General features: G+C 34.7%; 1 protein-coding gene across 4 annotated transcripts in view; it reads right to left on the reverse strand.

Annotated features, from left to right (window-relative positions):
* Window positions 1–18,411, reverse strand: part of BTBD7 (BTB domain containing 7) — a 78,247-nt gene that overhangs the window by 29,584 nt on the left and 30,252 nt on the right. The window contains exon 4 of one of the 4 annotated variants that reach the window (XM_074235453.1): window positions 4,417–9,705. The exons of the other annotated variants lie outside the window; for them this stretch is intronic. Coding sequence (XP_074091554.1) covers window positions 9,653–9,705 — 53 coding nt within the window. The 3' untranslated portion in view covers window positions 4,417–9,652. Of the gene's footprint in view, window positions 1–4,416; window positions 9,706–18,411 lie in introns of those variants that run through there. 4 annotated transcript variants of the gene reach the window in all.

An 18,411-nucleotide genomic window follows, 5' to 3' on the forward strand; every position in this document is an offset into this window, starting at 1 on the left:
AACCCCATTTGCCTTGCAAAAACCTAAAAAAAAAAAGTAATAGGGATGGCTAGGTGGTGCAGTGAACAGAGCACTGGCCCTGGAGTCAGGAGTACCTGAGTTCAAATCCAGCCTTTATAATTGCCTAGCTGTGTGGCCTTGGGCAAGCCACTTAACCCCATTTGCCTTGCAAAAACCTTTAAAAAAAAAAAGAAAAGGAAAAAATTAATAAGGAAATTAGGAAGAGGTGAAGACTTGGGGGATATATAATGAGTTGAATATTGGATGTTATGTTTAAAATGATTATAGGATATATATAATTAAAGATATCCAGAAGGCAACTGGAAATCGAGAACTGAATAAACAGATCTGAGAATTATCTGTGTGGAGATGACAGAATTCCTAAGAACTAATATTACCAAGGAAAGAGTGAAAGAAAGACAGAACCTTAGGAGATATCCATAGTTGAAAGGCATGACCAAGGTCTAATAAAGAGATACAAGTGCTCAGACAGGTAGAACAGTGTCATAAAAAAATTAAAGAGAAGACAGTATCAAGAAGAAGGGAGTCACTGACAAGCCTGTGGAGGAGTCAAGATGGATGAGGACTGAGAAGAAGCCTTTAGAGTTGGAGATCATTGGTAGCTTGGCAGTGAGTAGTTTCAGTTGAATGATGATTGACTGCAAGCCAGAATGGAGAGTTATAGAAAAACTGTTTCAATGTATTTGGAAATAAATGCAATATAATAGGGCTACCAATAAAACAATGAAAAAAAAATGGCTAAAAAAATTTTTTTTGTAGGCTAGGAGACCTTTTTTTTGTAGTTTAGAATAAGAGACAGGAGACAGATGGAAAGGGTCTGAAAATGTGCATCTGAGGGAAGATGCCTGATGAAACAAAGAATTAAAGAAATATAGTCTTGGAGAACATAAAAGAGAATTTTAAGAGAGATAGAGAAATTCTGAAATGAAGAAAGTTATAGAGTTCCTAAGAAGACTGACTCAATCTCTGTAAATGAAAGGCCATCTCTGAGAAATGAGGATAAGTAGGGGGGATTTGAGGCCTCAAGTGAGTTCAGAAGTAGTTTAGAAGAGTTAACAGGAGGATACTGATGAGGAGAAAATGAAAGGACTGCAGTAGAGTAGTATAGTGCAGCAAATCAATTGAGATTCTATCAAGACAAAAGGAATAGATGGCAAGACAATAGCAAATAAATGGTCAAAGGAGTGAGGGAATCTAGAGATGTACTAAGTGCAGCATGGAAATGATTATAGGGTTTCTAGGCTAAAGAGGGAGACAAAGTAACTAGGCTGGATAAAGATGAAGGAATGAGGAAACAGGAAAAAAAGCTGAAAGACTAGAGAATATAATAAAAGTAAGGATTCAATAGTGGTAAATAAAAATAACATGGAGGTTGTGATTAAGGAAGGGAACAAGATCTTAGGAGTGATCAACAGGTGCAAGGTATAGTTAAGTTAGGCGAAAGAAATGTAATTAAGAAGGTTAAGTACTCAGCATTAGAAAAGTCTCATCATCATGTACATTGTAGTTTAAAAAAAGACTATAAACAAAAGGATCTAGAGAAACCTAAATTAAATGATGAAAATATAGAAACCAATTTGGAAATCTACATAAGAACTATATGAATCCAAATATAAAAGATTTTGCAGAAATAAAGCTTTACATAGAAAAATTAATTATTCATGACTAGATTGAGCTAATAAAAATTATAATAATATCTAAACTTTCTCATTTGGTGCTGTATTAATCTAGTCAAGAATTATTTTAGGGAGCCAGGCAAAAAATTAAGAAAATTTAATTGGTGGTAGCAAAGGTCAAGAATCTTAAAGAAAACGATGAAAAAAGATTGGAAAAGGAGCCTAGCACTCCTAGTTTTCAACTACTCACCTTCTGAAAGAGTTGACAAATTTAAAATATTTTCCTGTTTCTTTGCACAAGATAGTCTATTAGATTAATGCATCAGTTCATTCATTCCCCAATAAATGGATGGCCTTTTTGTTTCTAGCTCTTTGCTAACATAAAAGGTGTTAACTACGAATACATATACATATATATTGGATCTTTGTTTCTTTTACAAATCTATAGGATCCATACCTTGTAAGACAAAGTTTAGTCATTTAAAAAACCTCCAAAGACATCCCCCTAAAAATACTCTGTCATTTCAAACTGGCATCCAGAATGTTTGAAGCAATTCACAACCACACAGATAAAGGAATGAATATGTCTGTCTTTCCAAAGATCCAACCTTATATGACTATTTCTGTTTTTCGGTCATCTTGCCAGTTTCTATGGTATGCCATAAAACCTCAGAATCGTTTTAATTTGCATTTCTTTAGCTATAAGTGATTGGGAGCATGTTTTTATTTAATGTAGTTTCTTGTGATTTTCAATTCCTTTGAAAAGTATATGAACTGCATATTCCTAATAATCTCCTGGGGAATGCTCTCTATTAGATATTTGGGTCACTTCTTATATACATACATACATACATACTTACAAACACACACAATTTTGTAATATATAAATAAAATATACATTTTATTTATTTTAATCAACCAAGAGCCACCTTCTCACCCTCCCTCTCCCTAATATGACAACATAAGAACAAAACCCATTACAACATGTAGTTAATCAAAATAAATCTCCATGTTGATTATATAAAAAAAATTGTCTTATTTTGCATTCTGAGCCTTCACTTCTCTATCAGGAGATTGGTAGCTCTTTCATCATTAATGATTCTGGAGTCTTGGCTGGTCATTCTGCTAATAAAAGTTCAATTATGAAGTATTTCATCATATTTATAACTTATTCATCAAATATCAATTTATTGGTAACTCCCTTAATTCCCATTGTTTGCCAAAACAGTTCCAAATATTTCTGTACATCTTCTTCTGTACATCTGTACCCTCCCTTCATCTACCATTACAGATTAGGGAATGGCTAAACTAAATGTGGTACATGAATGTAACTGAATATAACTGAGCTGTAAGAAAGTATAAATATGGAAAACACAGGAAAATATGTGAAAAGTTGCAGAGTAACAATTTACAGAATGTGTATAATAATGTAAATGAAACTAGTAAGAAACTTAAACACTCTGTAATTATAGGCTTGGTCCTGGATGCAAGGAGAAAAATGTAACTTTCCATTCTAATTCCTTTACCAGTTTCCCTCTTATTTTTCATTTGAATGAAATGTATTTTGTACCCAATTCTGAGTATATCCTTTCCTTCTTTTGACCAGCTCAGATGAGACTTCATGGGTTAGTTGCTTCCTTATTTGCTTAAAAGTCTACCTGTGAACCCTGATTATGAGTTAATTTCTCCTCCAACCTTCCTTTCCCTTCCCTCCATCTCCAATTAATGTATTCCTCTTCCCTTCACTTTCCTTAAGATCACTCTTAGGCCTTGTCTATTTGGACTCCCTTGGAATCCTGAAAATAGGATCCAGAGGGATCATGTTTCATCTCCCCATATTAGAATGTAAATCGTATATACCTGCTTGGTTCTTTGTCTTGTGCATTGTGCCTATCTTTGTAATTCAAACACAAGAAAAGAAAGCTTCTCTATAGTTCTGTTGTTTTCCCCCTGTAGTCTGGATAAGTTGTTTTTGGCTATAAACCTATATCCTGTATCATATTCCCGGTATTCCACTCCTTAATAGTGGTGACTGCTAAATAATGTGTGATTCTGACTGAAGGTCCTCAGTATTTTAATTCTTTAGACGGCTTACAGTTATTTTTTTTTGTTTGACCTGGAAATTTTGGATTTTGGTTATGATATACCTGGGAGTTTGCCCTCTAGTTCTAAAAGATGGACAAGTTTCTTTATTTCTTTCTTTTTTCCTCCTGCCCTCTTCAACTTTTTAAGATTTCTTGAAAATAAGATCTCTAACCTTTTTTTGGTCATGGTATTAGTATAGTCCAATGATTCCCAAATATTTTTCGATTAATTTTTTTAGGTCAGATTTTTTTTCCTATGAGATGTTTTAGATTCTTCCGTTTTTTCTCCAGTCTTTTGACTGTTTTTAAATTTCTTTTTAATTTTAATTAAATTACATTTGGGGGCAGCTAGGTGGCGCAGTGGATAAAAGCACCGGCCCTGGAGTCAGGAGTACCTGGGGTTCAAATCCGGTCTCAGACACTTAATAATTACCTAGCTGTGTGGCCTTGGCCAAGCCACTTAACCCCATTTGCCTTGCAAAAACCTAAAAAGAAAAAAAATTAAATTTTAATTTTCTCCATGGAGTTGATGGTTTCTCTATTTTTTTTTTTAGGTTTTTTGCAAGGCAAATGGGGTTAAGTGGCTTGCCCAAGGCCACACAGATAGGTAATTACTAAGTGTCTGAGACCGGATTTGAACCCAGGTATTCCTGACTCCAAAGCCGGTGCTTTATCCAGCGCCACCTAGCTGCCCCTTCTACGCCACCTAGCCGCCCCTTTCTCTAATTTTTTAAAACAATTTTGCTGCTTGAGTTCAGTTTTGCACCTATTTTTTCCCAAGCTGTTAATTCTTTTTCCAACTCTCATCCGCATCTCTCATCCCTTTTCATTTTGTTTTCTTAGATTTTTTTTTGCAAGGCAATGGAAGTTAAGTGGCTTGCGCAAGGCCACACAACTAGGTAATTATTAAGTGAGGTTGGATTTAAACTCAGGTACTCCTTACTACAGGGCTGGTGCTCTATCCACTGTGCCACCTAGCTGCCCCTTTTATTGCTTTTATAAAAAATATTAAAATTTTTTAACGTTTCATTATCTTCCAAGAATTCTGGTTGAGTTTGTGCCCAAACTGTGTTTTTCTCATTGATATTTTGGAGTCATTCTCTCTGCATCTATATCTCAAAAGTCTCTGCCACATAGCACTTCATTATGGTGGGGTGGGGGGAAGAGTGGATTTTTTCTTTTTCCATTCTTTCAGTCTATTTCCTGACTATGGACTTGTAGTCAGAACTGGGCTTCTGTCCTCTTGAAAAGGTCTAGTCTGGGGGCGGCTAGGTGGCACAGTAGAGCATCGGCCCTGGATTCAGCAGTATCTGAGTTCAAATCCAGCCTCAGACACTTAATAATTACCTAGCTGTGTGGCCTTGGGCAAGCCACTTAACCCCATTGCCTTGCAAAAAAAAAAAACACCCTAAAAAAATAAAAGATTCAGCAGCAGAAAAGGTCTAGTCTGGTCCCGTTGATTTCTTGGGAGTACCAAATGGTGTGATATTGTAGCAATTCAGAGAAATATAGGAGACCTGCATCTCTCCAATGCTCCCAAATCAGTCTAATGCAGGGCAGTTTGACTGCTATACCCTGATCTAAGCTCAGCAAGCTTCTGACCTGGCTTTGAGTTGGTAAAAGAACACTGTTGCTGAATTCTGCTCCTATCAGGCAGCTGGCAAGCTGTTCAGAGTGGAAGAAGTGCAGGTTTCTCTTTGGACTTGGATTTATCTTACTCTGCCCTTGCGGCTTCTTCTTCTTATATAAGACTTTTATTGGTAATATATTGTCCAAGTATTTTCCCCACTCTACCTTTTCTTTTGTAATTCTATCACCATTGATTTTGTTTAATGCAAAACTTTATTTTATGGAATTGAAAAAAATCAGAATTTTGTTTTTAAGATCATCTTTTTTTATTGAGAACTCTAGTGACAAAGCTCTATCTAAATGTGAACTATGAAAAATACCACAGCATTGTTTTCTACCTGAACTACTTTATCTAATTATATGCAAATATAATCAATTAATACCCAGTGAGAAAGGCTTTGAGTCTCACAATGAACAATTTTTCTGTTATCTGAGGAGTGGCAAGAAGAAGGAAATGGTGATTAATTGGCTTCCAAGACATCTTCCACTGATAGAATCATGACTCCTTGAAGTATTATATTAAAGTACTGATAATATCAGATATTGTAATTTATCTTTTAGATATGTCACTTGGGCCTGTGCTTATTTTTTCTGCTTTTTTAATAATGGACCAATAATTTAACATTTTTAAAAAAAGGATTATGAACTTTACAAATAAGTAAATATTAGCATTTCTATGTACAAAATAAAATGAAAAAATGATTGTATATTATTAAACCATGGTCTCTGTTATGTAAAAAGAATGAATTACATTTAATATTCTAAATGTTCTGAATTACCACTTCTCTTCAGTGTAGTAACAAATGTTTGATTAACTGTTACCATCACTTTTCCCAAACCCAGGCATAATTCTTCATACCTCCCCTTCTAGCTCCATCTCCCCAAAAAATGTGTTGATTTGATACAGCATTCTTAATTCCCAATTCATGTCCTGTGACCTGGGTCTGTGATCTCATTGAAAGAAGGAAGTCATAATGAAGTCTTAATGAGGAAATCACTGTACTAAAGAGAACTTGCTTTGTAATTTATAGCTTTACAGTATTGCCTAGAAAACTGAGACATTAAATAATTGGCTACAGGTTATAAAATCAATGTGTTAAGAGATGAGAATTAGATTCAGTTATTCCTAACTTTAAGGCCAGCTCTCTAACCACTATAGTCAAACTGTGTTTTCCAAGAGGTGTGAATAACAATGACTCAAGTCTGTATTTTCAATTGTTATAAACTATATATGATTAACTTTTTCACTGAATCTAGTTTTCTATTGTATTCTCCATAATGTCATTTTCTGTACTGACTTTAATCATTAAAATGGATATAAATAACTCTGTGACTATAAAGTAATATAAAAATGTGCTCAAGGTAAGGAATTACAAAGTTGCATAAAGGATATCAAAAAAAAGAAATGTATGACTAGAAAAATTTAACCTATCAAATGGTTTATTTAATATATATAGTTATATCATATTATATATAGTTACAGCCCGTGTACTCTATCAATATCCAAATAATGGCAAGAAAATGAAGAGTTTTATATCATGTTAGGTGGATACCTGCTGTGAATGATTGTGAAGAGACTGACACAGCCAGGTTGGGTTATAATTTAAATCACTGATGGAAGTATCTATGTAGATGAGATCAAAGAATTAGTCCAACCATTCTGATAAGCAAATCAGAACTGTGCATTATGCTCTAACCTAGCATATATACCATTATAAAGTCTATAACTCAGAAGAGTAGAAAGAGGACAATGGTGTGTGTGTGTGTAAATTTATAGCAGTTTTTTGTAGTGGCAAAGAACTGGAAACTAAGGGGGATGCTTATAAATTGTGGAATAGTTGAACAAACTGATGTATGAATGCACTAGAATATGACACCATAAAATAATAAAAAAAGGAATTCAGGAAATCTATCAGTTCCTAATAAATCTGATATAAATTAAAAGAACCATAAGAACTGATACAATAATAATAATAATAATAATAATAATAATAATAATAATAATAATCTGAAGGAAATAACAATGTTGAAAGACTTAATAACTCTAGCTGATAAACCATGATTCTAGAGGACTAAAGCTAAAACATATACCCAATGTTAAAAGAATACAGAGACAGACTTTTTGAAAATAGTCAATGTGAGAATTTCTTTTGCATGGTTATCCATCTTTATTAGGAAGATTTTTTTTACACCTAACTAGGAGAGAAGTTCAGTAATGTATATATTGGTTCAAAGTACATAAAAAATTTTCTAAACAAAGGAAATGCCTCAAAATGGAAAAGGCTAAGATGGGAGGAATGAAGAGAAACAAGCTCCCCAGCATTAGATGTTTGTACTTCATTTTGAAGAAGACCATGACATCAGGGAGATGATGCCATGACAAGCATATGAACTGAATTTGAGTGAGGGGGGACTGTGCTAAGTCACCAGCCTCACTTTCTCCTCTGGAGTCAACTGGGTCCAGTGGCCAGATATAGATCAGGATGACTGGAAATGACCCTGGATTCTAGACAATCAGGGTTAAGTGACTTAAGGTCACCCATCTAGTAAGTGGCAAGTATCTGAGGCCAGATTCAAGCTCCTGTCCTCATGAATACAAGGCCAGTACTCTATCCACTATACCACCTAGAGGCTACATGAATTATAGAAGATTTAATGACTTGGTTAGGGATTGGACTATTATAAGGCCCTGTACAGCTTTAAAATTCTATTATTTTATGATTTTAAATCAAAAAACTTAATAGATTTAGAAATAAGATTCTTATTTAACAGGGTCAATGATTTATTCTTTTAAAATGCTTATGACAGAAGCATGGGGGTGATGATCAACCTCAATGGACTTGCTCATTCCATCAAAGCAATATAATCAGGGACAATTTTAGAGTACCTGCAATGGAGAATACCATCTGTATCCAAAGAAATAACTGAAGTCTAAACAAAGACCAAAGTCTGTTACCTTCAATTTTTTTTTAAAAGAAGTGTCATGTACTAGATAATTTTGCTATCTCTAATATTTTACTTTCTTCTTAAGGATATGATTTCTCTCTCAACACATTCAATTTTGATCAATGTATAGGCATGGAAACAATGTAAAGATTATCAGACTGCCTTCTGTGGGGGGTAGAAGAAAGGAAGGGGGGAAATTGTAAAATTCAAAACCTTACAAAAAATGATAGGTAGAAGCTATTATTGTATAATTGAAAAATAAATTTAAATTATTTTTTAAAAATAAAAAAATTGTTATGAAGTTATAGGCACTTTCAAATATTTGGTAAAGGATAAAAAGTCCCTAAATCATTCCCTCTTCTTCCCCACAAATCTCCATAAAACAGATGTTAAAAGCTCTGGTTTATTTGTATGTGAAAGATTTAAAAATCTCATGCAACACTGAATCTTGTTCTGATTTATTTCTAGTGGCATTAGGTAGCCAGAGTTAAACAGCTAAAAATTCATACTCTCAAAATGTAAAAATTAACTATTGCATCTACCTGGATCCAATCTTCATTTAAAAAAATTAATTAATCATTTATTTATCTATTTGTTTGTTCATTCATTTATTTATTTAAGGCAATGGGGTTAAGTGACTTTCCCAAGGTCACATAGCTAGGTAATTACAATGTGTCTGAGGCCAAATTTGAACTCAGGTCCTCCTGACTCCAGGGCCAGTACTCTATCCACTGTGCCACCTAGCTGCCCCCCAATCTTTATTCTCTATTTTTTTTGTTTTTTGTTTTTGCAAGGCAAATGGGGTTAAGTGCCTTCCCCAAGGCCACACAGCTAGGTAATTATTAAGTGTCTGAGACTGGATTTGAACCCAGGTACTCCTGACTCCAAGGCCGGTGCTTTATCCACTATGCCACCTAGCCGCCCCTATTCTCTTTTTTTTTGAAAGATTTTATTTATTTTGAATTTTACAATTTTCCCTCTAATCTTGCTTCCCTCCCCCCCACCTCCCAGAAGGTAGTTTGTTAGTTTTTACATTGTTTCCATAGTATGCACTGATCTAAAGTGAATGTGATGAGAGAGAAATCATATCCTTAAGGAAGAAACAAAGTATGAGATATAGCAGAATTACATAATAAGATAACTTTTTTTTTTTAAATTAAAGGTGATAGTCTTTGGTCTTTCTTCAAACTCCACAATTCTTTCTCAGGATAGATGGCATTCTCTGTTGCAGACACCCTAAAATTGTGCCTGATTGCTGGCCTGTTGGTATAAACAAATCCATTAAGGTTGATCATCACTCCCATGTTGCTGTTAGGGTGTACACTGTTCTTCTGGTTCTGCTCATCTCGCTCAGCATCAGTTCATGCAGCTCCTTCCAGGCTTCCCTGAATTCCCATGCCTCCTGGTTCCTAACAGAACAATAGTGTTCCATCACATATATACATATATACACCAGTTTATTAACCCATTCCCCAAATTGATGGACATTACTCAATTTTCAATTCTTTGCCACCACAAACAGAGCTGCTATGAATATTTTTGTACAAGTGATGTTTTTACCCTTTTTCTTAATCTCTTCAGGGTATAGACTCAGTAGTGGTATTGCTGGATCAAAAGGGTATGCATATTTTTGTTGCCTTTTGGGCACACCAATCTTTATTCTTGACAATCAATCCTCCACATTAGTGCCAAAATAATGTTCCTAAAGCACAAGTCTGACTATATAACTTCTCAGCTGGGATAAAGACAAAGTTGACACAGTTTGGCAATTGGAGATATTTATCAACTGGGTTCTTGCCTATTTTTCTAAGCTGATCATACATTACTCCCCTTCAAATGTTTTCAAATCCATCCCAAATATGTTAGTTATCGTTCCTCCTATTTTTTTAGCCTTTGCAGTCTATATCCCATACCTAGAATACTTCCTTCATCATCTAGGTCTTCTGAAATACTTGCCCTCCTTTCAAGCCTTAGTTCAAGCCTGTAGTTCTGTATCTATTTATCCATGGCTATATTCTATTTCTGAGTAGAATGTAAAACCTTGAGAGTAAGACTTGTCTCACTTCTGTATTTGTATCTTTAGTGCCAAGGCAAAATGCTGAATATAATAAGGAGTGACATAAAACTTACCACAGTCCCAAGATTTGAGGAGGTGGTAACTGAATTGGCAAGACATGAGCAAACTTGACCTGATCCTGAAGATGGCTTTGCTGAATTCAAATTCAAATATTTTAAACATTCTTATACATATATATGTAATGTCCCTTGATAAAATGTAAGAAAGAGACTGTTTAATAATTATCTTGTGTGTGGCCAGCACATTGTGCAGTGCCCTCACACATAATAGATTTAGATGCTTGCTGATTTTAGCTGAAATGCAAACAACATGAAATTAAGTAGCCTCTGGCATTGCCTAGATACCACGGGCAAATACCTTAACTTCCCTGGGCTTCCTTTTCTGTAAAACAAGATGACTATACTAAATCTGAGATTGATTCCAGCTCTAGATCCCCAAACCTTATTATGTATAAATAATTAGAAGGCAATTCAGGAGGAGGAGGAATCAGAAGCAGAGGATGAGGAAAGGCTACAGGCTAAGGTTTAAAAGAAACTCAAGATTCTAGGATTAGCTGAGGGTGAAATGCAACCCAGCCCTATGCAAAAGTTAGGGAGATAGAAAATGAAAGATCAAAAAGATGAACAGCATGAGTGTCAGTTTGACCACAATGTATATTATGTGAAGGGAATTATGATAAGATTGAAAAGACAAGGTACTGTCTATTTCAGAAAGGTTTTCAAGGTTAAAAGAGTATGTATTTGATCCTGGAGGTAATAAGGAGGCTGTAAACCAGAGCAAAAGTTATGTGAATGTGGAGAAGATTTTGTGGAGGAAGATTTGGCAAACAACTTGATATAGGCATAAAGCAAGAGTGAAGACTCAAGGATGGGGCCAAGATCATGGTCCTGAGTGCCTAGAGAGATGCTCTCAAGAGGAAGTCTACTGGTCAGTCACTAAGCATTTGCTAAGACTGGCTATATGCCAGGCAAGTTCAGGGGAGAAAAAGGAGCAGGAAGAAAGTCCTTGAGCTCACAGACCTCATAATAGGATCTTCACTGTATAATGTAGGACAAATAGGAAATTACAGGGGGAAAAGGTAGTAGAATTATGGGGAATCAGGAAAGGTTAGATTTTAGCTGGAACTTGAAGGCAATCAATGGACCCAAGAAGTGAAAATGAGGGGGAACATTGCAAATATGGGGGACTGTCAGAGAAAATGTCTGGAGATGAGACCTGGAGTGCTCTGTTCCTAAAAGGGCAAGGAAGCTAGGGACAGACACCATTAGACAGAAGTGGAAGAAGTAAGAAGACTAAGAAAGAAGTGGGGAGCAGACACATTACCAAAGACTTTGCAAAATAAGCAGGAATTTTGTATTTGATCCTGGAGAGGATAGGAAGTTTCTGGAGTAAGAGGATGACAAGACCATACTTTTCTGCTTTATGAAAATTTACTTAGGTGATTGAATAGAGGATGGACTATATAGTGAGATTTTGTGGTGGGCAGACCAACTAGTAGACTATTTCAAAGTTTGAGGATGTGAAGGTTTGTCCTGGTGTGGAAGCAATATTAAGAAAAGGGGATATTATGAAGAGGTGTGACAAATGTTAAATATACAGGTCTCGACAAGTTATTGAATATGGGGGTGTGGGATGTGGTAGTAGTAGTAGATAATGAAGAGGGGCAATTAGGTGGTGCAGTGGATAGAGCACTGGCCCTGGAGTCAGGAGTACCTGAATTCAAATCGGGCCTCAGATATTTAACAATTACCTAGCTGTGTGGCCTTGGACAAGTCACTTAATCCCACTGCCTTGCAAAAACAAAAGATAAATAAAGAGATAATGAAGGGTCCAGAAAGGCACTGAAGTTGTGAGACTAAGGTCCTGAATAAGGGTACTCTATCCACTGTGCCACCTAGCTGCCCACAATCTTCATTCTTGAGCATAGTCTGCCATGTAACTTTCAATGTTTGTAGCAAGTCAAATTAAGGCTGGACTCAGAAGTGATATCCACAGCATCACTAAACAAGTCAATGCTACTACTACCTTTCTATAGTAGTAAAAAAATTTAGAAGGGAAGAGAGATTAGAGAGAAATAATTGAGTTCAGTTTTGAACATACTGAATTTATGATATCTACAGGACATAAGTTGCAAATCTCAGTTCAAAACAGGAATGTCTTGAATGGATTTGGGGGGTGGCTAGGTGGTTCAAGTAGATAGAGAATCGGCCCTGGAGTCAGGAGTACCTGAGTTCAAATCTAGCCTCAGATACTTAATAATTACCTAGCTGTGTGGCCTTGAGCAAGCCCCTTAACCCCATTTGCCTTGCAAAAACCTAAAAAAATAAATAAATGGATTTGTTCTGTTTTGTACTTGTTGTGGGGAGATACCTATAGGACATGTACTTTTCAATGTTCAGTCATTCATCTCTACAACTCACGTATCTCAGGAGAAAGACTAAAGTTATTTATGTATGGAGCACATCCCCAATCAACCTTGGTTATAAAGAAAGCTATAAGGTGAACTTTCACATTCAAGAAGTTTATCAGTGAAACTATAAACAGCCCTCAGTCTGATTTAATAGCAATACGAGAATTAGTCTCATATTTTTACTTGCAAAGAGAGATATATAAGAAGTGATTAAAACCTGGATTCAAATCCAACCTCAGACACTTAATTACCTAGCCGTGTGGGCTTGGGCAAGCCACTTAACCCCATTGCCTTGAAAAAAAAATCTAAAATATTAGAGCATCTCAATTATTTCTCAGTGTATTGTAAATTTTAAAATGTTAAAGTCATCTATTATTGATTATATTTTTCTTTTTTGCAAGGCAATGGAGTTAAGTGACTTTGCCCAAGGCTACACCGCTAGTTAAATTATTAAGTGTCTGAGGCAGAATTTGAACTCAGGTCCTCCTGACTCCGAGGCCAGTGCCCTTTCCACTGTGCCACCCTGATTATATTTTTCAAACCTTTCTTTGTCAAGATTTTTACTTAATCATGATTTTACAGAGGAATGCAAAACTCTGGTCCAGTTTTTTTTAGCATATTTTAATTTATTATTTGATCTGATGATTAATGGCCCACTTTAATTTTCAATATGAATCACTAAATTTTTATTTTAAAAACTATCCTTTGTTTATTATAATATTCATAAGAAAGTTGTCAGAGCCTATTTTTAAATATAGTGAGGAAATTTTAGAATAGACTAACCAATACGGGTTTAATTGCACTGATAAGTGGGTTGTGTTTAAGAGACAAGGGGAAAACCTACATTGTGATTTTTAAAGTGGCCTAATGGAAAACAATAACTATCATTAATAACATGATTAAGGGACAATATAAATATGAGATTTCCACATGAAGAAGATAATTAAACTCATGAGAAGTACTGATGATGCTAAAACTGAGTATGTAAGAGAAAAGAGCCCAGGAGAGAAGCCTGTGGATTCCACCCAGAGATAAATGGTAGAATATGAATGAGAGTCCAGGAAAGACACCTGAGAAGCAGTCAGACTAGAAAGAGAGGAACCACAAGAGATCAGTATTTCAAAATTCAGATAGGAAAGAGTATTTAGGAGAACAAGTTCATCAATACTGTCAAATACTGAACAGAAGTATTAAGGGAGAATCATTAGTAACTGTGAAGAGAACAAATTTATACTGTAACAAGTCTCCCACACATTATGTTTATATCTTTGTGTTCCCATAAACTTCCTTCCCAGGTCTGGAATACACTTCTTTTATCTGCCTATTGGAATCTCTCTCTACCTCTCTTTTTTTTAATTTTAATTTTCATCTAGGAGAGAGTTTTAAATATTGCCTTGGCTACTGACAATCATATGCTTTTCTACTATTCTTCCCTTGCAAATAAATGTGTATTGCTATAGCTAAGAGCAAGAAACTTCAGCTAAATGAAATTTCATAATTGTGAACTTTTAACTACATTACTAAATTATCCCATGTCATGGTTATATGCCAGCATGATCATACTGTCAGTAAAGATGACAGGCATAACACATTAGAAAATTATTCTTTAGCATCCTTGTAATAAGGCTTTTCCCACTTTAGTTCACCAGGCAGTTATTTGATTTGGAAATTATAGCTACTCTTATTTCCTTTCTTTTCATTCCCAGCCACTACTAAAACCAGAAGCAGTCTAGAATTCTTTTGGTTGCTAGCATTCATTTTGGCTATGTTAAGGAACCAAGGGCAGATTCTGATTTGAAGGCAGGGACTTTTGTTCTTAGAGAGATGAATTAAAAACTAAGAGGATAAATGAGGTTTAGTCTATTTGAGTTTGTTATCTCCTCCCCAAGAGTCTTTGAATCATTTATTTTAGAAGGCAAGGGAAAGAAATGAGAAAATAATTAATCCTGACAAATTTGTATAAAAGGATAAGTCTGGAGTCAGGAGTACCTGGGTTCAAATCCGGTCTCAGACACTTCATAAATACTGCTCAGGAGCGGCAAGGTGGATAGAGCAGTGGATAAAGCAATGACCCTGGAGTCAGGAGTACCTGAGTTCAAATCCAGCCTCAGACACTTAATAATTACCTAGCTATGTGGCCTTAGGCAAGCCACTTAACCCCATTTGCCTCGCAAAAACATAAAAAAAAAATTACCGCCCAGATGGCGAATACTATCTGTATCCAGAGAAAGAACTGTGGAGTTAGAACAAAGGCCAAATACTGTTATCTTCGATTTAGGGGAAAAAAAGGCACATTAACTTATTATGTAATTTTTCTATCTCATACTTCATTTTTCTTCCTTATGGGTATGATTTCTCCCATCATATTCAACTTAGATAAATGTATACCATGGAAACAATGTAAAGACTAACACACTGCCTTCTGTGGGGGGTGAGGGGAGGGAAGCAAGAATAGGGGGAAAATTGTAAAACTCAAAATAAACAAAATCTTTCTTAAAAAAAATACCACTCAAATGCTCATTGTTTGCAAACCTGCTTTACCATGTAACTTTCAATGTTTGTAGCAAGTCAAATTAAGGCTAAACTCAAAAGTGATGTCCACAGCATCACTAAACAAGTCAATGCTACTGCTACCTTTGCAGTGCTTAGCCTGCAATATTATAATATCCTATTAAATTTCTAAAAGATAATGCTTAAATTTAGGACTCTGCTCTAGTAATAGCTCTGTTCTAGGGCTTTATCCCAAAGAGATAAAGAGATTAAAAAAATATTTATAGTAGTTCTTTTAATGGTGACAAAGAATTGGAAATTGAGGGGATATCCATCATTGTGGAATAGCTAGACAAATTGTTGTATATGATTGCGATAGAATACTATATTGTGATTTTAAAAAATGGTAAGAATTGCTCTTAGAAAAAAACCTGGAAAGACTGCTGAAAAGAGAAATGAGCAGAATCTGGAGAACACTGCCCACTGTAATAAGAGAAACATGGCACACATTACAATCAACCTTGTTGGATGCAGCTCCTCTCATTAGTTCAGAGAACCAGGACTGTGAGCCCAGTTATAGACATGCTATCCATTCAGAGGAAGACTTCAAAACAAACAAACAAACAAAAAACCCAAAGAAAGAACACTATGGTCACTTTTTAAAAATTTCTCCTATGTTTTTCTTTCCTATCTCATAGTTTCCTTTCTTTTTCCTTAGTCCTAATTTCTAATAAACATGTCAGATTAATAAATGTATGTACAATTTCAGACTGTTCATCATTGAGAGGAGGGTGGAAGGAAATTATGCAATTTATAAATATGTATATGCACATGGATGAATGTTGAAAAACTTTGATAACATATAATTGGAAAAATAAAACAAAATATCAGTTGAGGAAAAAAAACCCAAAACCCAAAACCAAAACCCAGGATTCTGTGTAAGATGATCAACTGTCAGTGACTTAGCAATTCTTAGCAATAAAATGATCCAATACAATTCTGAAGGGCTAATGATAAAAAAAAAAGCTATCCTTCTCCAGAGAAATAACTGATGGAATCTGAATGCTATTAAAGCATACTTTTGCCTTTTTATTTTTTTTGGGGGGGGGGGTTGGTCTCTATTTTCTTTCACAACAGGAATAATGTGGAAATGTTTTACATGACTGCACATGTATAACCTAGATCAAACTACTTACATTCTCAAAGAAGGGAAGAGGGGAGGAAAGAAAGTTTAGAAAGAATGTTAAAAAGTTTTTTCATTTAATTGGAGAAAATAAATTAAATCATTAAAAAAATTTCTGAGTTGGAGTTTTCTCTTATATATTTTTATATCATTTTGGATACATATCCTTTTCTAAAGTTCTGTTAACTGATTTGTCCACAGTCACAAAGCCAGGACATGTCAGAAGTGGGTTTTGATTGGAGGTTTTCTTATAGGTAAGGCCACCTCTCTATATAGTCTACCTCTTCTCATTCCAAAGAAAGATAAATGAAAAAGGAGAGAGGAAATAATTTTACCTAACAATAAAGTTCACATTAAATAAAGGATAATCATCAGTGATATTTATGAAAAACATGCATAAATATATAAAACAAAATAAGATGCTTTATATCAAAATATGTACATATGCACAATTAACATTTAGGTATCTATTCTGTAGATCTGGGTCTTTTGGATGTGTCTCTCTCCTCAACCATTATTCTGACAATTTAGTTTAATGGATAGCTAATCATTAATTTTGTGGATTTGGATTTTTAATATATCTATTTTCTTAAAATGAGTCATATTTTTAGGAAGAGGATATCACAAACAATTCAATATCTAAAAAAATTAAAACAGTCATCTATAGAGAGGAAAATATCTTTTGACTGAAAAATTTTATCCATCCACTTTAAGAATGTTTGAAAACATACTGGTGATTTTTCCCAGATTAAATAAATGTACTGTGATTCAATATTTTCTTAGGGGAAAAAATTGAGAATAGAATTTTTATCTTGTTCTAAAAATATACACATAATTTTATTTTATTTTTTTAGGTTTTTGCAAGGCTAATGGGGTTAAGTGGCTTGTCCAAGGCCACACAGCTAGGTAATTATTAAGTGTCTGAGGCCGGATTTGAACTCAAGTACTCCTGACTCCAGGGCCGGTGCTCTATCCACTGTACCACCTAGCCGCCCCTTAATTTTAATTAAGTATATATTCCATCACAGCTTCTAAGGTGGAAATGGGAGGGCAATGGGGAGGTGTAATAGGAAAGAGTTTCAAAGGACAACTTCATATCCCTATTTAAAAAACCAAAAAACTCAAAGCAAGAAAACAGCACTACTGTTTATACAGCTTTGTTTATACAACAGAAACACTGTAAATTGTTTTAGCAGTAGTTAAGATTCCAAAACAATCAACTTGTATAACTTATTTTGCTATATGCTAGGACAATAAACACTCCAGTTGAGACAAAAAGGAAGAATATTAATAAAGGAATTAGATTTAAGAAATCCTTCGTCAAAATATTTACCAAGGGTTGTTGATAAACTATAATTTTATTTTAAGTTTTAAAAACTATTGCAATTTGGGGCTCATTTCTGAAAACACTAAATTATAAATGTAAAAATACTTAAAAAAATACTTTCGTTTATTTGATACTTTGCCTTTTTTGGTAATGACAAACTTTTAAGTTTTTCATATTATGCTAGTGATTTCCAATTTTATTTTGTGGTGGAATCTACAGAGCTAGTTCATTGTCTGAAGAATTGATAATATTTTTCTACATTTTTCTGAAATAGAAGTATTTCGGTATTGCTTATATAGTTTAATCCTTTAAAAAAAATAAAAGCCTCAATTTGAGGACCCTTTGAGTTTATCATGTTATACTGTGGAAATAAAAAAATGTTCTTGCTAAGGCTAATAATAATAATGAAGATGATGATGATGAAGATGAAAAAAGCACTTAAGTGTTTCAGCACTTAAGGGCAGCTAGGTGGTACAGTGGATAGAGCACTGGTCTTGGAGTCAGGAGGACCTGAGTTCAAATTCGGCCTCAGAATACTTAATAATTGCTAGGTTATGTGACCTTGGGCAAGTCATTCAACTCCATTGCCTTAAATAAAATTAAAATAAAATTTTAAATAGCACTTAAA

This window comes from Macrotis lagotis, chromosome 4 (genome assembly GCF_037893015.1).
Source record: "Macrotis lagotis isolate mMagLag1 chromosome 4, bilby.v1.9.chrom.fasta, whole genome shotgun sequence".
NCBI classification, from domain to species: Eukaryota; Metazoa; Chordata; class Mammalia; order Peramelemorphia; family Peramelidae; genus Macrotis; species Macrotis lagotis.